Below are 21,233 nucleotides of genomic sequence, written 5' to 3' on the forward strand. Positions count from 1 at the left end.
CGGTGGAGAGGCAGGCACCGTGCTGAGTGTGAGGGCCGTAGATCTCCAACTCCAGGCCAGGTCAGCAGTCCCCGGAGGACCTGTGAAAGTGCCAGTGGGTGGCCCCACCCCCAGCGTTTCTGATCCTGTGGGTCTGGGATGTGGCCTGAGGACTTGCATTTCTGACACTGTTGGTTCAGGCAGCACAGCTGGAGAACCACTGCAGACAAGATGGCGACCGGGGTGGGGAGCGGCCTGTCAGGGACACCCTTCTGAGAGGTCACAACCAGGGAGGGATCCTGTACCCCTTTCTTCCTTAAAACATACATACACATGCACACGCGCATGCACACACACACACACACACACACACACACACATTTCTGTTCTTTCTCTAAGATATCCCGGGCTCTTCTTACCTGATAAGGACTCGAAACTTCACTCATATGTAGGCGGGACCCTTGGCAACTTAAAGAGCTACCCTTACCAAGGACGTGTGCATTTTAAGGGGGCAAAATCAAAAGACTTAAGCTCTGGGGAAGGTATTTTTAGAATCTGCCAGTGGGTTTTAAGGGATAAAATTCAGGTTTGAACTCACATCTTTCGGGCCAACCCGTCCATGTGTCCACAGAACATTGTCCTGCCCCTGTGCCCTCTTGAACGAGCCTCCTTTTGCTTGCATATTCTCCATTCCTAACACAGGGCCCGTGACACCTTGGACACCTGGCCCACGTATACCGAACGGATGCAGGGATGGATGTGCTACAGGGACAAAAATAATCAACCGCCTGTGTGATTGAGTGCTCCTCTCTCCTCTCCTCTGTAAGGAGAACATAGTGTTGCTGGGAAATAAAGAAATCCTATGGTTTCCCAGGGTATATCCCCACCCAGCTCCCCCTGTTTGGGGATTTTTCTCAGCAAATAGCAAGGGGAAATGAACAGGAGTGGGCATAGGTTAGTATGGTTGGGAGAGAACAGCGGAAGAAGGAAGAGAAGGGAGGGAAGACCCTATTTTTTATTTTTTTTAAGATTCATTTATTTGACAGAGAGTGTGAGAGAGCCTACAGAGGGAGGAGCAGAGGGAGAGGGAGAGAGGCGCGTAAGGAGACTCGCTGCTGAGCGTAAGCCCCATGCAGGGCTGGATCTCATGACTCTGAAATCGTGACCTGAGCTGAAACCAAGAGTCGGACCCTTAACTGACTGCACCAGCCAGGTTCCCCAAGAAGAACATTATTTTTGTGGGAACCCTGGGGAGAGTTTGTTCTGTTCTGTGGGAGAGTACAAGACCGAAGGAAGGCTTTGGGCTGCCAAAGGGCGTAAGGATTATCCGTGAAGGGGGATGGCAGAGGGCCATGGCAGCAAAGGCGCCAAGGTTTGTGTCTTTGAAGAGGTTACTCCATCTGAAACTGGAGTGAGGGGTCCTGGGACTCACTTGGGTTGTGAATCATTCAATGTATCAGCAAACACCAAATAGTATATGTTAATGGGAATCATAGAGATAAATGAACAGCTGTAGCTCATGGTGGGGAGATGCTTGGTTGGTCCTTTGAGCTTCACCTGTGGTTCTCAAAGTGGGGGTCCCCAGACCAGCAGCAGCAGCATCACCTGGGAAGTTGCTAGAACTGCAGCTTGTCAGGCTCTACCCCATGCCTGCGGACCTAGAAACTCTGGGGTGGGGCCAGTATCCTGTGTTTGCACAGGCCCTCTGGGGGTTCTGATCACACACTCAAGTTGGCAAACCAGGGGATTAGGGAGTTGTACCCTAAAGGCCCCTGGAGTTGCAGGAACAGTAGAGGCTGTAGCTGACTTTGGACCCTCTGAAATTCAGGAGGATTTGGCTAAAAAGTGGCAGGGGCTACTGTTGACCATTGTTGTCCTATGTGTGACAATAAATTGTTCCTAAATATGTCATCATTTGAAAGGCTTCTGAAGACAGAAACAGAAACATTTTGAGCTTAGCAAAGAAAACAAATGGGCTGAATATTAAAAGGGGAAAGAGAAGAATTTCTACAGCAGTCATACTGAACCAGACATGAGAATCTACACCACAGCCAGGTCACAAGTCTGGGAAAGTGACTTGGTTGTAGACGAAATGGACTGTGTGGCCAGTCAGTGGCTCCAGGTGTAATCACCACTGATGTCACAGTCATTATTCTTCTACTGTGGCTTTCTAGTCTCTCAGCAGTAACTTTGTAATGTGACCTTTACAATTTTTTCCCACCAGTACAGGTATTTTTTTAAGTAGTGTTTTTCTATTATTTTTTTTTCTGAGTATAAAAATAACATGTTTATCTAGAAAATTTTTAAATACTGAGGGAAAAAAAAAACAAAGAATACAATAAAATTACCTTCCAGTATTCCTCAGACACATAGTTGTCCATTGTTAATATTTTAGGAGATAAACATGTGTGACTGTTTTGTAACAGATAATAGCGATGATTAATATCTAAGTAAAGTGTTGCATGCTCTTACCCCACGTTGTTCGGAACATTCCCTCATGTGCTTCAGGATTCTTTGAAGATACAGTTTCTAAGTACAACGGACATTTTTTTTATATATGTGGGAAGTATACTCTATTTAATCAAGTTCGCTTTCTTCTTATTAGCACAAATATCTTTACAATGTTGGTAGATGATTGGATCAGATGAACATTTTAAATACTTTTGATTGTATTACCGAGTGACTTCCCAAATGGGTCAGATCACACTTCATACCCCACTCAATCTAGGAGTAGAGTTGAGAGGGTGCACTTTATGTCTTGTCTACTGGGTCTTCTTTTGTGAACTGTTTATGACCTTTGCCTTCCCCCCATAGGAATGTTTGTCTTTATTATTGATTCCTAAGGCCTCTTTATAGGTTAAGCCCTTAACCCTTTGTTACATGGAACGCTGGCAGATTATTAGACTTTGGTTTGCATTTTCTTTTTGCTTTTGGTGCGTTTTGAGCTAAACTATCTTTGCAGTTCTGTCTTTGCCTTCTGGATCCTAATGTTAAAGAACTCATGGATTTTCTTTTAGTTGTTGTATGTTTTATTTTTAATATTCAGCTCTGAGTTTTCCTAGGAACTTATTTTGGTATTGTGTTACACCTGCTTAGATTTTTCCACCCATGGCTAGAGCTCTCTCTCCCATTCCATGTGTTGTCTGTGGTTGAGTTTGCCGGCGGCCTTCCTTCCTCTTCCGTCTTTGAATTTGGATGAACCCCAGATTACTTTGGCCAATCATATATGGCCGAAGTCATGCTGTACCTGTTGCAGGAGTAGTCCTTAGCGGCCTGAGAACGGCCTCTTCGAAGTCAGCTGCCATGCTGTTAGAAGTCCCAATGCTCTGCAGTGGCCGTGTGGAGGCTTTGCCGCGGACAGCCAGCATGTGAGAAGTCTACGCAGTCCCCCCTTCAGCTCTAGCTGACATCCGGCCACAGTGCGTGAGGCCGGGAGTGAGAAGCACGCCGCCGAGCCCAGTCAACCAACCCTGGCCATATCATACAAGGTCCTAATAAATTGTTGCTTTAAAGGCTGTAAATTTGGGGGTGGGTTGTTATGTAGCAATACATAATCAGAACATAAGGATTCAGCTTTTATCCCCCCAAACAACGGAGAATTGCTCTACTATGGAAAACTGAACAGCCTCCTTCCCTCGGCTCATGTGTAATGCGCCATTGTGTGCTGACTTATTAGGTATCTGAGGTCATGACCTTTTGCTTCTCTTGTTTTTTTCTCCAGTTCTGTAGCCTTCTTTCAGTGTTCACAATTTTTACTTTCTTAGCTCTATAATGTATTTATTTTCTTCTTCAAAGCCTCTTGGACAGTTAGCAGAGTTCATTCTTTCAGAAGAATTTTAGAATCCGTTGTCAAGGTAGTGAGTAAGGAAGGGCACATTAGCACTTCACAATCAATCATGGTTCCTGACCTGAATGATGTTGTCCGCGGGAGTTGTTTGGCAATGTCTGGACAGACTTTAGTTTTGGATGTCACAACTGGGGGAGTGCTAGTGGCATCTAGTGGGTAGAGGCTAGAGATGCCGCTCGACACCCTACAATGTCCAGGGTACCCTCTCCCCAACACACACACACTCACACACACACACACACACATACACACACTCAGACGCACACACATGTGAATTACCTGGCACAAAATGTCAGTAGCAAGAGGCTGAGAAACTGTGGATTAAGGTTATGAAACAGTTTAGAAAAGTCAACACACTCTATTAGTTTTTGCACCTTGGAACACGTATATGTCTGTATTTATTCATGTCTTCAGAAAAAAAAGGAGTTTTCTTCATATTACCTGCTATTCCTAGGCATTTTTACCCTAAAATAATTTCCCTTCACACTTTAAAACTCATAATTGAGAATATATAAGAAATCTACTGCTTTTGCCCTATTTACATTGTGACTTGTCGCCTGATCGAATTTCCTTTTTACATAGGGTGATTTTTAGTACATTCTGTTGCATTTTATAGGTAGATGGAATTCCTGAAATTTAATTTGGTGGAAGGTGTGGAGAGTAAACTCAGTATTTACTCAGAAAATGTTAGAGCTAGAAGGAACTTGGGAGGTTCCTTAATCCCTTGCCTTCTTGTAAATGATGACAGATCTGAGACCTAGAAAAGTTAGTTTACCTGCCTCAAGTCACATAGCGTAGCAGTCTCGAGAAGAAAGCAGCACACACAAAAATAGCCTTTGGATGAGAGTATTGACAATCCTCATGGTTTACATAAAAATTGAGAACGCCACACTGGGTTTTAAAGCCTCTGAGGATGTCGCAGAGCACTGGCGCTGAGTTTAGGAACCCTGCCTCCCAGCCTCTTCCCGGCCTCCTCTGCAGTGTCCTGGCAACCCGTCTATGCGTTCTTCCCGGGGCAAGAACTCTGCCTCACAAAGCGTCCCCAAGTCACTTCTGCTTGCTAGAAAGTTCTTCCTCTGGGTGAGTTGCACTCTGCCTTCTTGAGGCCAACACACTCTTTATGGGTGAATGGTGTTGGAAGGGTCGAAGTTCCGGTTTCCAGGTGGACAAGCCCTGTGTGAACTGAGCATCCCATAAATACTTGTCAGATAGAGTTTTACATGAAGTTTTTTGATCTTTTTCTTTTCTTTTTTTTTTTTTTTTTGAGAGGCCTTAGGTAAGAGTTCAGTCCAAGGAGGACTGAGCATCCTAGCCCCAAATACCCCTGAGGTTCTCCTTTCCTTGGGGACTTCAGCTGAGGCTCTCTCCAGCTGGAGAGGCTATGAGCAGGTCTAACTAGGAACAGAAGATTCTTGTGATTCATTACCGGCAGGGTTGTGTGCCAAGGGGACTCCATCCGAACTCATGGCCATAATGAAGAGCACTTTCTTTATTTCGGACCCCCGAAGGCAGAATTTTGCCTCAGAACAAAGACAAAGACAGAAAGGCCACATGTAAAGGAACCTCCTCGGTGCATGGTTGCTAACTGGACAGTTGTTCTGCAAATATTATTATTCCAGAACATGATCATTGACTTATAGCCTCGCTCATTGCTTATAAACTTTCTTGGAGATAGGAATCTTTTTAAAAACTTATGCTGTCAAGTTTGATATGTTGAAATTAGATCCCCCCCCCCCCCCATTCCTTAACTAGATGCCTGCTATCCTGGAGCAGCCTGATTATTGGTCCCAGGGCACGTTTACCTGGGGCAGATGGAGAGTCAGGCGCTGGTCCCACTAGAAGCTGGGGCTCATCTGTGGTTCAGCTAAAACCCAAGGTTTAAGAGATTGAAGCAAACTCAAACTGGACCTCCTTTTTTTTTTTTAACTATTGAAGAGAAACAATCTCCTTTCTCTTCGTTCCTGAAAACTCATAGATTTTGTCTGATCTGGGAAAGTGGTGTCTTTTGTATCCTTTAGGCTTGTGGACAAAGGGAAGGAGAAATCTGGGGGCATTGAAAGACTCAGTTTTTGGATGGAAATGGGATTTCTCTTTAGGCATCATTGTAAGGTAGGGGGTCTCTGTGTCCCTTGTCACTCCTGATGCCCTTTTCTGGGCTTACTCCTTTTCTCCTCCAACTGTTCATCTCTTCCTGATTGCTCCTGTCCCCAATTCAGTTCTCATTGTGTAGAGGGAGCCCCGCCATCTGCCATCGCCATTCTATTTTGAAGGCGAAAGACATTGTAAACTGCCTCAGAGGTATCTGCACCATTAAACATCATTTATAACTGACAGTCCCATGAAAATAGTAGGATGCCGTAGAAAAGGAGATTAGTTAGGCACCTGACTTACTGGAATTTTTGTCCTGACTCTGCCGCTAACTAGCCGTGTGTCCTGGGGATAGTCACGTTCCCTCTCTGGACTTGAACTTTACCACCTGTATCATAAGGAGGTTGGAAACTATTCCTTCTTGGCATGTAAATTTATGAATTCAAAGCATGGTGGGAGCAAGGATGCATCTTTTCTCATGAAGGAAGACCTTGAAATGATTTCATTATTTATTCTGGTTTAAAGTTAGTCTTTTAGACTGTGAGAGATAAAAGGTTCTCCTTGTGATCTGCACGTAGGAAAGGAAATTAGCCCTTGCTAAGCATCTGGTTTTTGCCCAGCTAGGGGCTAGATTATTTTTTATATGATCTCACCATGCTAGGTATGACAGGGAGGTTTAGTCTCAGGGGTTTGGTCAAGTTCACACAGTTGCATAGCCACAGACCAAACTTGGCTTCCTGGCCTTGTGACTGGCCTCGGGCCTGTCCCCCCGTGTCTCCATACCACTGACCACACCCACCTCTACCTCCACATCTCTCTCCTCCTTCCGTGACTATTTTTTACGGGAGCAGCCGCATGCCTAGGGACAGGTGACAGCTGATGACACTGCTTTCATGTCAGTGCAGTTTTGAAAGATAAAATCTTGTGTTACTGAGGCAAAATTTTAAAGATTTTATTTATTTATTTGACACAGAATGAAAGAGAGAGAGAGAGAGAGAGAGCATGCACATGAGTGGGGGGAGGGGCAGCGGGAGAGGAAGAAGCAGACTCCCCTCTGAGCAGGGAGCCCAATGTGGGACTCGAGCCCAGGACCTCGGGACCATGACCTTAGCTAAAGGCAGACACTTAATCAGCTGAGCCTCCCAGGGACCCCACTGAGGCAGGATTTTTTTTTTTTTTTTTTTTAAGAAAAGACCCCCTTTAAAGTTATTTGTATTCCTAAGGATAGGCTGGTTTCTAGTAGAAAGGGTCCCTATGAAATGTTGGGCTGGGTGGGAGGTTGCCTCTTCAGGGTACCTCGTATTTATTTCTTGCTGCACCTGACGCATTGTGTAATTGTGCTTGTCTCTGTGTGTGTGTGTGTGTATATGTCTGAGTGCGTGCACACACACCTCTCATGTTCTTATTTGGTATATATGTGGTATATACTCGATGAATGTGTGCACTCAGAACTGTTCAACAAAGAGAACATTAGTCAGTCCCTTCAGTAGTGAGATGTATGTAGGTGAGTATTTTCGTATTGCGTTCCTGAAGATCACGGTCATTGTCACCATCACATCCTCCTCAGTGTCCCCAACAGCCTTGTGGTCTCACCTTATTCCACCAGACATGGAGTGTGTGCTGTAATTGTCTTGCTCTGTGTTTTTGCTGCTCTTACCATGCTGTTCAACCACGGGATGAATGAGTGAACAAATGAAGGTGATGTTATCCACCGAAATTCCTGAGAGTGAGAAGGAGCACCTAAAGGACATTTAGCCAGTACTGTGGAGGTTAGAAGAGTGTCCCCTGTTTCTGCACACACTCATGACCCCATTTGTGGCACCCAAACAGTGCAAAGTAAGGTACCATTCCTGACTGTTGCTTACATGTGGAACCCGGGGTGTGAGAGGCTGTGGTGCTGAGTGTTCATGGGTTGGGAGAAGACTCAGCATCCAGTTGTCCTGTCTCCTCCCCAGTTTAGTAGTATTTGTCTCATTGTGTAGAGGTTGATGGCTAATAAGGGATGCACTCTTCGGCATCCTTGTGTGATTTGGAGCAGGACTAGCTGGGTTTGACTCCTCACTCCTCACGTTACTGTGTTTTTTGGAACCTCAGGTTGCCTTCTCTGTCAGATGGGCTGGTAATGATCAGAACTGTGCCCCAAGGTGAGTGGGTTCACCCAGGCAGAGCGCCACATATCCTCCGCGGTGCCAAGCAAGCCTTCCGTTACTGTCAGCTCTCTTGTGTTTTTGGTGTGTAGATGTATTATCATTAATAGTAGTAATAATAGCAGCAGCAAATAAGAGTGCAAGGTCTTGGTGTGGAAATATGATCACCGTGTCGATATCTGAGTAACCCCACACCTCCGTCCTGGTGCTTCTGAGTGGCTAAGGAGAAGGGGAAGGAGAGAGGAGTGTGTTAGACTCTGTTTCCATAGAGGGCTTCACAGAAAAGGTGACCAGGCCAACAGTTCACTGCATCCAGAGGGCGGAACTGTGTGTGCTGGGAGGTGTAGTCTGTCTGGTCGGGGGTGGGAGCAGGGGTGGGCTTGGATTCTGGACCGCCAAGGACCTGGGGCCTCCTGGGAGTGCTGCGAGCGAAATGATGTAGTCAGATCCCATCCAGGATCTGCGATAATTAGTAAGAGTTTTCCTGAACTTCTTTTCACTATAATAAGAAAGAGGGGGGGAGGGAGTGAGAGCTAAAGCGCTCTCGGTGTTCAAGTTAAATGTTAACTCCTTTGTGTAGTTAACAACTAACTTACCTTTTTCTTTTGCAAAAAGGGAAAAGAGAAGGAGAAAACACAATGCAGCAGGAATCACCTAACTTAAAAAAAAAAATCCCATTTGCTTTTGTGGTTGCTTGTTTTTGAGGTGATACCTACGCAGCAATTAGAAAGATGTCTGCAGACTTGAACCTCGGACTGCAGACTCACCTTCGTGCGCTCCCCGTGTGGCTTCGGCAGGGTTCTCAGAGCCTTAGCTATTTTCGAACACATTCCTAGTTTAGCCATTAGAAAATTATGGGTTTTATTTGTATAAACTCAGTGGCTAAAACAGCACTTCCAGAAAGGTGGGTGAGCTCATCGTGGCCGTCTGAACCAGGCAAGTTAATGACCTGCCCAGCATTGTTTGCACGGCCAGCGCTGGCTGGCTGACTTCACCCGCGTTTCCACTTGAAGGGAGACATTGTTTCCTTGGCTGCACTTGTCAGATGCTTTTCTCTTCGGCACACCAGCCTTTGCTAAATGTCCTAGCTGTCCCTGAATGTGCCCGCCGGGACACTGTGAAGCCGAAGAGCCAGGTAGCCCTGGAAATCTAAGCAAAGTACTCTGCACAGCTGCCCGAGGCCCCCAGCCAAGAGAAAGGTGGCAACACCTCTCCCCCCACACCTTTCCACAAGCAGACACTGGCTCTGGTGCGGAAGCTCCCCCCGGGGGGAGGGCCTCCGACTTCCAGCCCGTCTAAATGTCAGTGACCAGACAGCCTGGGAACATGAACACCTTAAGCACTTGGTGATTTGCTGAGGCTTCTGATCAGTTTTCAGGAGGAGCAATGGTAACGTACCATGTGGACAGAGGAGGTCGGAGGTACGTGGAGGAAGGGGTCAGGGCTGGTGGAGCTCGTGTCTGCTGCAAGGAGTCACGGGGCAGCCTGACGCGGAACGTCAGGAACTTAGGGTGCGACCTGCATTGTGCTCGGTTTGCTGAAGGAACGAGCGGCCGGAAGAGGGGACTTGCCGTGGACTTAGAAACGTGAACACCGAGCGCTAGGGCAGGTGCCAGCGAAGCATCAGAGACAGCCGGTGGGGCACCGTTGGTGTAAGGGTGCGTTTGACGCTGAAGATGCTGTTCCGCAGACAGTCAGCGTGTAGAAAGGAAAACAAAGTCGTTTCTAAAAGTCAAACTGACTGCTCTTCACAGCCGCTGCCAAATAAAATCCTGGAACGCTGGTTCCGGCCTCTCTTTAAATGAGCAGTTTTTGCATTATCCTCCCCTTCCGCTGTTTATCTAGAGGGCTGTTTAATTTTTATTACGAGGCTAATCCCTGGATTAAAGACATAAGACATTCCATCTGTAAGTAGGAGCGTAGGTGTTTGGGGTGAATTTCTGTACTGGAGCAAAATCTAATTCACTGTGGAGGGGATTGTAACCGCAGATGCTAATTTAGAAATCTGTTTGCCAGATTCAGGTGACTTTGTAAGACTTTTATTCTTTTCCGTCTTATGCATTTGTGCACACATTCTTGGGAAGATTGCTGCGGGGTAGTGTTGCATGTCAGAGAGGAGGGAAGTTTAGTTATTAACCCCACATAGAGGGTAAGGGGGGCAACAGGCAGGCTGTGGAATGAGGAAAAGGCCGGGTTGAAACATTTCCAAGAGGTATTTTTGTTGTTTATGCTTGTTAATTATTAATGTTAATTATTGATGGAAAGTGGTTTTAAGTTACATGCCACACATTGTTTAGAAATAAATTATCGCATTTCTTATCTGGAACTATAGTAGATATTAAACTATTTCAAATAATCAATATATACTAATTTAGGAAGATCCTTCTTCTTCAGTGTTATAAACAAGAAGCCTTGAATTTCTGGTTCATAAAGAATTGGTTTTGTGAAAATGTACTTTTCCCTCAGCTTTGGGTGGATTTTAAAGCTAAGTGAGTATGTTAAGAACTTTATTTGACCAAATGAAGTCAATAATTAAAAAGTATCTTTAGAACAAGTATATATGTCATGCAAAACACATAGGTAATACACAAAGCTTCGTAAGTTAACACTGCCAAATTAATTGTGAGTATTGTGCTTTGTCTCAAATATTGGTGCCTTTTTAGAGATGTAGTCTATGATCATCCTAGTTTCTTGGAAATGAACTTCTAGGGAGTTTCCGAGCCTTGTGGTTTATTGTATAGCTTTAAATGAAGTATTGTGTTCGAATTTCAGTGGGCAGGTATGTATGTACAGGACTGATGTTAACTCTGGGACTCAGAGCTGGTTGATGTTCATATTGTGTGTGAGAGGTGTGGGGGCAGGAGAGGGTAGGGGAGGAGAGGAGAGGGCTGAGGGCGTGGGTGGTAGAGATGGAAGGTCTCTCTGACTGATTGGGAACTGATAGGGCTTGGAGACATTGCTCTCAGAGGCTGAAAAAGTCAATATTTATGTTTCTTAGGAATTGTGGGCTTTTTGAGTGTTAGTAGATTCATTTCCCCCTGAGTCTTAAGTCCTGTCTGTTGGGTTTCCCATGGGCTTTACCCATTCTGATCAGTAGGCTCTACTGAATATCACAGTAGTTATGTGCGAAGGTACCAGTCCTTGGCAACCCAAGGAGTTGTTCGGTTGTAGAATATAGGACACACAGTCATACGGTCTCTGGGGTTTGTTTAGTGTTTGTCTGGGTGGCCTCTGGGGGTGACCCGATTGGTGTATATTCGCAGCAGGGGGAGTTTGTAGTAGTGGCTCGAAGATCTTACCTAAGGTGGAATAAGTAGGCTGATCCTGGATCAGTTCATTCTCTTCCTGATCTGAAAGACTTGCCCACTGACCTCATCCAGAGCTCGGTGTTTGATCTCTGTGAGCAGTTGATTCACTACTTTTGAAAGCCCCAAGCTCTGATCTCAGATTCTCTGAGAGATCTGGAAAGGTCTCCTTTACCTATATGAAGTTTATGGCCCATTAAACCTTGCTTTTGATGGGCTCACTTCATTTGGGAAAGAAAAACTCTGCATTTGTAGAAAATGAAGGACACTTGCCTTTTTCAAGGAAGCTGCCAGCTCTTGGTTTCTCCAGAGAGGATTACTGGTGAAGACAGTTATGAAGAGAACAAGTAACTCTTTTGAATGCAGAACATGTTCTTGCTTAAATATTTCCCAGAACAATTCTAGAGAAATATAATACAGGTAAGTTTTGTTATGCTCTCATTGTGAGTTATGTTTACGAGAAGCAAAAATAGGATTAGAATCATAGAGGAAGAAGAAAAGCTTTTTTGTACCAGTGGTTTATGTTTTATATCACATGAATTCTAACCATTTATAAAATTATCTGGTTTCTTGCCCCTACTCATGGTTGATTTTTTTTCTTTCTTTTTCCATCTAGAGACCTTTGAATTATTTTTATTCATAAGTGAAAAATGTATTACAGCTTTATTTCCTTTTATTAATAGTTCCTTCTTGCCCTTAACCACATCTCTGACTTTTTGGCGTGTAAAGTCCAATGAGCTCATGCTTAATCATGTATAAACAACCGTCTAATTATATGGTTTTGAATTTTCATTTGACCGACTAAACAAAAATGACACAGAAAAAGAGAGACCTGACAGCCTCCCCGTCTTTGGATACCTGGCCTTTCTCTTCCTCACTCTCTCTTCACGCATTTAGTAAAATGCATGTTAAAACTTATCAGAAAATCACTTTGTATTTGCCAAGACTCTGTGGCAAAATTGTTCTTTTCAAGGCTACATGTCAAAAAAACAAATGAGTCGAGCTGAATTATATGTCTTCTTTACAAATTTCTTTCGGACTCTATTCTTTCCTCCTCTGGACGGAGGTGTTACCTCAGTTCCTTGTGCTGCTGGTGTCGGATGACAGAGCAGCCAGTCTTCATGGAGCAGGATTTCTCAACCTTCATTCCTCCGCCGGCTCACCTGAGGTACAATAACAACCATGTCAGCTGCCATGTTTTCCCACCCTCCCCCAAGCCGTTCGGACACATTTTTGAAAGAAGGTAGTGGGAAAATCTTTCCAAACAAAGGTGCTCACTGTGTTTAAACAGGGAAGGAAAAAGCTGTCCATTCCCTTGGTCCTAGAGTTCTGAACAAGGAGCAAGATCTCTTTTGAACCTTGAGATGGTTTCCCCACAGGTAAGCGTGGTGTGCTTGATAGAAGACGACCAAAGAAAAGATATACCCCCCCTTTTACTACTATTGTTTTCTAGATATTTCACAAGGTGAGTACCTAAAAGAGTAGGTTTGGCTAATTAGTATTTAACAGCTATGAGAGAGAAGAAAGGGAATGGGACACCTGTGAACTTCTGCCCAAGTGATCTATTTTCTCACTAACTCCTCAGCCTTAAAATGTAATTTGATTTCTCCAAGTCTGTGACTCTGAAACATGCACATCTCTAAGCACTGACTGATTTTATAGACTAGATGGGGTAGGTTTATTTGGATGCAGATTATATGGACTATATTTTGAGAATTTAGAGTGGTCTTGCTAAGATTTATATCTAAACAGTCATCCTCCTGAAAATATTTTATTTTTAATTTTTTTTTTTAGAGAGACAGCGAGAGAGCACGTGCACGCATGCTCATTTGGGGGTCGAGGGGGAAAGGGAGAGGGAGAGAGAGAATCTCAAGCAGATTCCATGCTGAGTGTAGAGCCCTATATGGGGCTCGATCTCACGACCCTGAGAGCATGACCTGAGCTACAACCAAGAGTCGGACGCTTACCTGATTGAGCCACTAGGCTCCCTCTCAGTGAAAATATTTTAGAGATACCTTCGTAATTTACTTCACCAATGCATGTACAAGAAATGTGTTTTTTTGAATTATTTATTTTAAACCAAAACATATGGGCTTCCAAGACCCCATCTTGTTGATGAGCAAGAAATCTAATCTCAGTCATTTTTGCCTGGGGTGCCTGATGCCTTGCCAGGGTGAGACAAGATCCCAGCATCCTTGTACAGAGCAGAGCATGCTAAGAGCTTTCCTGATTCATGGTCCACAGGGTCTTGCGGAGGTACCCACTGGCCAAGGCCAGAAGTTGCTGCTGTGTACATTGCTTGGGCGCAGGGACCTGCTGCAGCTGGAGCGCAGGCCTGGAGTCTGCCCTTTGTACGTTTGTCGTGCCGCCACGAGCCCCCTCTCCCCCAACACGCACACACTGCCTTCCTTGACTTTGGGTGCCCTCCCCTTCTCCTGGCTTCCTCCTCAGGGGCAATCCTCTCTGTCCCCATAGCTTTTTTAGCACCTGGATAATTGCAGTGGATTTAGGGTTCTGCACAGAACTAGGAAAGAGGATGCCATCAAACAGTATCTACTTTTTAGGTCTCTGAGAATAACTTCTCTCAGACAAAGGAGTACCAATTACACATCCTAGCTCAACAAATTTTCCTGCCATATTCCTGGACTGCCAATGGGCTTTAGAGCATCGAGTCCAGAATCTACAGCCTAGAGGCACAATGAGCAGCCCTGGGGGACTTCTGGGTATAGGAAGCTGGGTACTGTCTGGTTCTAGAAGACGGGTGATTGAATTTTTATTGTGAGAAAGTGTAATCTCCATAATCATCTGCCTTTTCTCTGGGTCTCATGCTTCTGGGCATCCCATCTGGACTTGCAGGCCCATGTAGCATATGTAACAGAAAATATTTGTCGTAGAGTATGTGTCCCTTTGGACAGTTTTGAGGAATTATTGCTTGAAGGAAAACAAAGGTTAGCCTAGCAGCTTTTAATGATAACTATATAGCCTTGACTTTGAGAACTAAGAAGTCATCTCCAATATGAAGGAGTGAATGGGATTTGCCCCTGAACCAGCTCTTAGATGCTGGAAAAAAAAAGTTCATTGGTTTATATTGAATAGTTTAGACTACACTGCCTTATGTTGAGTGTGCGTGTGTAGAGAAAGGAAGGCAAATTAATATTCCCATCCGTTGAGTAATGCAAGGACAAAGACCTGTCAACAAGTGTAGTCCCCCCTGGTCCATACAGGGAGCGGTCTCACCGTTGGGCAGCTTTGCCTTTTCTCATTCCATCTTTTGGTTAACTTGGAGGGGGGAAGACATGATCTTGATTTCTGGAGAAGGGTTTGGAATCTAGTACAGGCCCTGGAATTGGAGTTTGGAATTCTGACAGGCCCTTTAACAACCTTCTTTTTTGTTTCCTTTATAAGGCCATTTGGGGTTGTTCTGCCTCTGCTTCTGCCCGACCTGTCCCAGGGCCTCAGCCCTGCACCTGAGATCATAGCAGTATCTCCCTAGCTTGGTTTCCTGCCTCTAGTCTTTGCTCTGTTTCCATATGTGCGGGAAGTAGTTGGACTATCCCCCTCATAGATCTTCACCACACCCATGCCTATACACCTCCTATAGCATTTTTGGTGGGGGGTGAGAAGGTTGGCCTTGGAGGTCCTATATAATCTGGTAATCCTTCAATAAATGGGAATACCCAGGGCTCACAGAATACAGCCTGTGTGCTGGGCACTATTCTCCGTGTTTTACATACATTGGGTCGTTAATTCTCCAGACAGCATTAGGGAGGTAGGTGCAAGTCCCATCTCCATTTTCCAGGTTAGGAAACAGAGGCACAGAGAGTTTAGGGAACTGGCCCAAGGTCACGCGGCTGGGGAGTGAAGCCCTTCTGGCCCTAGCATTTTTCTCGCCGCTGGCCCACGCTGCTTGCCCGCCACTTGCCCTCTGCCACTCTGGCCCGCGCAGCGTCCAGGGGCTCGGACCGGGTCTACTGCTCCACAGCGCCCCCTCTGGTGCGTGCAGATCTTGTTCTTGCCTGGACTCCGCGTGTGCTCAGCAGCTCGGCGACCCAGCTGAAGATCGGGTGTTCTTCATTGTTGCACGTGTTGCTTAAAATTCTCTCCAGCTGGTCAGAAGCTCTTGTGGGGAAGCTCAACGGCCTGAGGCTCCACTGGCAGCACGGCACCAAGCCCACAGAGCGTGCTCGATCAATACGACCTGACCAAGGGGGACAGAGGTGGTTTCCTCCCATTCAAGTGTGCACCGCCCCTCCTCTGCTCCGGGCCTTTCTTACTGTTGGGGGAAGCCCTGTCTTAACAGAGCCCACGTAAGAACTGCATCTTGAACCCCTTCACGTTCGCAGATCACTCCCCTGCTTTAACCCTGTGAAATCAGACGGTAAGCAAGCATCGTCTGGCCGGTCGGTGGGCCGGCACACCTCGGAGCACACACTCTGGCTCTGCCATCAGAGCCGCGGTACACAAATAACCCAGCACCGAGCAGTCCCTTCCGGCCTGCTCGGCTCCTCTGCTGCTGCTTCCGCCTTGCCGAGCTCTGATTTGCTTATTGAAACAATAGATCTACTCTCTTCCCATGGGATTGTTCGAAAATTTGTCCAGGGAAAAGCAGTAAAATGTGCTTACATTTCCTCTTTGGTTTTCTAGGCTAATTGTTGGTGAACTTTATTTAACACTCTTGCTAAACTGAGAGTCTCTGCGGAGCCCAGCAGCTTTCAGTTAACTTGGCAAATCATTACAAAGGAGAACAGAAGGGTCAGCATAAGCACTCTGTACTAATTAGTTGATAATTGATGTACAATAGCTGACTGATGGGACTTTAGCATATAAACTTGGGGAATGTTGTTTAATATATCTTTACATCTTTATGAGGTGGTTGGGAGCAGTGTATTAATAACATCTTATCAGGAGGGCCCGGTGGTGGGGAGATGGATTGAGGCTTCATGTCCAGGAATCCAGGGCACTAAGTGGTACAGAAGGGAATATGATATTTTTTAATCTCTCGAGGTATAAATACGATTCCATTTAATGCAGGGATCAAATGAAATGAGTAATGCTAGCAATTCCATACTTGGGGGCCAGCATTCCTGAATGCTGACTAAGGTTAGCAGAGTGTGGGTGTGAAAGTTATATCCTTTGTGGGGTAAGCTTGGTAGGTGCCAGCTGCACTCCGAAGGGCAGAGTGGTAGGAGAAATGCACAACTCGTGGGAATCTTCTTTAATCTGGATTCGGCTTTGGCCTGTTCATTGGCTGGGACGGGGTAACTCACTCTGGAATGGAGTCATGAAAGTTAGGCTTTAGGGGATCCTCCCCCCCCCTTTTCAAATGTGGTCTCCTGAATCCTTATCTCCCAGTTATGAAATCTCCAGCCTTACTCTAGCTCGCTCCCATAACTGCCGCCTTCTGCATTCTGTCGTTTGCCAGCACGTGGCTTGCTTCTGGTTCATGTGCTCCTGCAGCTTTTGTCCCTGAGTCCTCCAGATGAGTCTCGGGACAGCGAAGCTTCCAGGGAGGCAGGCCACAGCACTAGCCTGTCATCGGGCTTCGTTGGTTTGAGGTGGAGCCTGTGAATTTGCAGTTTTGAAGAGCTTCCCTGGTAGCACGGATAGGCAACGAGGTGCGGAGCTGTTGGGGAACACACACCATCCAGGTGGCCCACGGTCCGTCTGCTTCTTTCTCATGGCCAGACAGAGTCGCCTCCTGCAGGCAGCCCTGACTTCTCTTCCTTTCGCCCCAGTAAACGCCGTGCCTGAGCCCTTCTGTTTCCATGACTACCATCTCCTTCTTGTTCATGTGTTCATTCTTCCTTCATTTCTAGCTCATTGTTTTCCAAAGGCTGTTTTTGAATATCAGTCTTGGGTGAGCTCACAGGGAAAGAAAAAAAAAATATATTGCATATTATTTGCTCCTCTGGGAGTTACATGCGCTTGCATTTTTAAAGGCTCTGAAAGTAAAGGCTCTGTAATATAAAGATGTAGTTCACCTTCACTGTGTTAGGGTTTCCCAAAGCGGTTTGACTGTGGATCTCTCCATGACCTTGCCTTATGTTTCCATTGAAGATCCTTGGACTTCCTGAAGAATTTTGGGAAATGCCTTTGTGGTTAAAATTATTATTCTTGGTGGAACTGTCTGGTACTTGGATTTTTCTCCCGTCTCTGAATGCCTGTTTCTAGGATTCAGTTTCGTGCTTAATCCTACACGGGCCCTGGTCATTATCTGATTGTTCCTAGGTGTGCGTGCTTTGTCTCTACAGATTGTAAGTTCCATGGAGGCAGGATGCTCTGTCAGTATTCCTTACCTCCCACAGGTCTTGTGCAGTTTTGAGCATTTGTAACATTTGCTGAATTGAAATGCTTTACCCCTGAATAGAAAACCAGTCATGTCATTCCGATTCTCACCATTTGGTGTTCTTAGCCATTTACCCATGCCTTGATGTATTTCAGAGTAACACTCGACACACTCACATATAGTCATTAAGTTGTCACTACTGTATCTCAGCAGTGAAACGTTACCAATTTGACAAAACACGGCATAGCAAGCTGAGTATGTTTAGTATGCAAGAATTTCTTATTTCTAGTTTTAGGGAGGCATATGAATGAAGGCTGGAGAGAATCTAAGAATAAGGTAGAATGGCAATGAGGAAAAAGGGAGGCCTGAAGCCTGGGGCCTATCTAGAGAAGGACAAGTCTATTGTGTGTTGAGGAGAAGGTCTTAGAAGGGGAAGTGTCAGCCTTTAGTCCCCGGTCACTCTGGAGAAAAGAGTTGCTATAGACAATATCAGAAAGCACCAGAAATAAGTGCTTTAAAATAAAATATAATTAAAACTTACAGTGTATTTATTAAGTGCCAAATCACTAAACATATGACTTACGTTAGATCTTTTAACCCTCAAAACAACTCATGAGATGTGCACTAGTATTAATCCCATTTTAGAGATCAGGACAGTGAGGCACAGAGAGGTTAAGTAACTTGTCTAAGGTCACGTGGCCAGGCCATGGTGGAGCTGGGGAGCTCACCCATGCTCATAACTGTTGTGCCTATTTGCACTTGTTTTTTTTCCTTTTCTGTTTTTCTACTTTTCTATTTGCATTCAGTGCCCTGATGTGCGGTGACTTACTAACCTACCTCAGCATGAGTCTAAAACCTTTCCTTGAAATGCATGATCCTGGACTGGAAAACACTTGCTCTATAGGCTGTTCTTGGAATAATTGGTAATATTTGAATACTTGAATAACAATGGTATATTACATGCCATTATTATGTCCTTGCTAAATGTCTTGAATTTGGCGATTTTGCTATGGTTTTATGTATTTAGCAGTGAAGGACAGAAATCTATGACTTATTCTTAAATGGTTCAACAAATTAGTAATAATACAGTAAGCTTACATAGAAGGGATATGGACAGATAAAGAGGTAAATAAAATTTATTAATAGACAAAACAGTTTATTGTCCAATTCTTGCAACTTTTCTATAGTTTTGAAAAATTTTTAAAAGATTTTATATATTTATTAGAGAGAGAGAGAGAGAGAGGTAGTGAGAGAGAACACAAGCAGCAGGGAGGGGCACAGGGAGGCGTCGACTTCCCATTGAGCAAGGAGCCCAGCTCGGGACTCAATCCCAGGAACCAGAGATCATGACCTGAGCCGAAGGCAGAAGCTTAACTGACTGAGCCATCCAGGTCCCCCTAGAGTTTTGCAGTGTTTTAAAGTGAAAGGCTGGGAAGGAAACCCAGATCTTTAGAGGTGGTAAGACATTATGATATATGATGTATTGGCAATGTATGGTGGTGGGGCACGTACTAACACATACTTACTCTTTTTTTTTTTTTTTAAAGATTTTTCCATTTATTTAACTGAGAGAGATCTCAAGTAGGCAGAGAGAGAGGAGGAAGCAGGCTCCCCGCTGAGCAAAGAGCCGGATGCGATCCCAGGACCCTGGGATCATGACCTGAGCCGAAGGCAGAGGCCCCAACCCACTGAGCCACCCAGGTGCCCCCATACTTACTCTTCTAATCCTCATTAACAACCCGATGAGTTAGGTACTACTACTGTCCTCATTTTAGGGATAGGACACTGAGGTACAGAGACTTTAAAGACCTTGCCCATTGTCACACAGCCAGTGAGCTGGGGAGGCAGGACCCAGATCCTGATGTGTAGTATTATTTCTGTCTCTATAACACCCTGGATTTGTGTTAGGTTGAACCATAGAGAAAGTGCTTTTATTTGGTCATGTTTGAACTACACGGAAAGCCACCTCCCGTGATCCACTCTAGAAGCAGGGATCACCTCTTTTTTAAGGAACAGTTGGTTTGGTGTCCATCTCTGTAGCCAGAATAAGGGCTCCATGGGGCCCGATTCTCTGTCCATCTGTCTCCAGGAACTCCTTGGCTTATGGCTGGCCTTCAGTTGAATGAACAGTAACAGCCAAAGAAACTGTGATTAGTTCTCCCAAACTCCCCCCAAGTATATGCCGTATCTGTCCCCCTCCCCATATCCGTGTCATTTTTAGAGGAACCAGTGGATAACCACAAAACCTTCTGAGGGATGTAGCCTCAGCAGGGGTAACTGTTACACAAACAACTGTTTGACTTCAAGAGAACACTTTTAACTAATGAAGATGTTAATTAAAAACATGCCCCTGCTAAGATGACCTCTCAGTGCAGAAACTCAGGAAGGTACTCCATTTGTACTTCCCACCAGCACGCAGTGATCTGGGCTGGAATGTATATAGTACTCAGAAGGCCATCTACTCGGATCCTAGTTTGAGCAGTAAACACATTTTAAAAAACATCATGCAGCCTCTAAAAATAAGCGGTATTTCAAAACGAAAACCGGCACACAAGTAGTTGGCACATCTGGTAGACAGAAAAGCTGTATGGTTTGTTTTCAGGGAATGACAAGCCAAGGAACATTCAAACTTGGCCAGTTGAAAAGTTTTCTTCTATCTGTGGTGACACCTGGTTTTTAAAAAAAGTTGGCTTGAGCCTTGAAGCAGAGAGAATACTGGAAGCGTGTAGAGAATTAAATAGCATCATTTACTATCTTGTTTTGTGCAAAGAATTATAAGGAACTGTTTTCTTCTTCAGGAAAGAGAGTGGAACAAAAAAGCAGCAAGGGCATGAGCAGTGATAGTAAGAGTCCCGACAATAACATCTGACGTCCGTTGAGTACCTAGTACACGGTAGAAGGTGTGCTCTGGAGTCCTTTGTGTGTTCAATGAATACGAGATGCACAGTAATTTCAAGAGGCAATGTTATTTGAGGTTCCCACTTTACAGGTGGGAAAGCATATGGATGCTTCGGTAATTGCTGGAGTCACAGGACCAGCACGGGTGCAGGGGGCGGCGCCAAGACAGGCCATCTCCAGGGCCCAGACCCCAGAGCCCAGCATGGTTCCAAGCAGTCTGGTGGTGGCCATTGCATTTGACACTATGAGAACAACACTGGAGTTTGATGGTTGCATTTGGGTCTTAGTCAAGCTATTCTTTGCCTCCGCTTGTGAGACAGATGATGCCATTTTCCAGAACATTCTCACAGCTGGGCCACAGACATTACTTGTTTCCCATAAACTTATTGTTCACCCTGGTGCTTCAAGGGTGCCATTTATGATATCTCTCAGAAGCTGTCATTCCTCTGTGGTTACAGGAGGTTCACGGTGGCCAGTGGATTTGGGATAGGAGGTGGAGGAGCCAAAGCGATGGGGATACTGGGAAAGGGAGGGTCAGGGTCTCCGTATTCCAGAGTGGGAAGATTGTCAGAATGTGTGAATCGGGGCTAGAGAGTTACAAAGGCAGCCTTGACCAGCATACAGTTCTGGCCCAGGAAGATGGGTTTGTAAGGATGTTCCCTGTGGGGCTTCATCTTCAGTTC

General features: G+C 45.3%; 1 protein-coding gene across 6 annotated transcripts in view; it reads left to right on the forward strand.

Moving 5' to 3' along the window:
• Window positions 1–21,233, forward strand: part of GLIS3 (GLIS family zinc finger 3) — a 438,156-nt gene that overhangs the window by 115,656 nt on the left and 301,267 nt on the right. The window contains exon 1 of one of the 6 annotated variants that reach the window (XM_082694390.1): window positions 8,588–9,482. The exons of the other annotated variants lie outside the window; for them this stretch is intronic. Coding sequence (XP_082550516.1) covers window positions 9,461–9,482 — 22 coding nt within the window. The 5' untranslated portion in view covers window positions 8,588–9,460. Of the gene's footprint in view, window positions 1–8,587; window positions 9,483–21,233 lie in introns of those variants that run through there. 6 annotated transcript variants of the gene reach the window in all.

The sequence above is a fragment of the Mustela nivalis genome (genome assembly GCF_964662115.1).
Source record: "Mustela nivalis genome assembly, chromosome: 13".
Lineage (NCBI taxonomy): Eukaryota > Metazoa > Chordata > Mammalia > Carnivora > Mustelidae > Mustela > Mustela nivalis.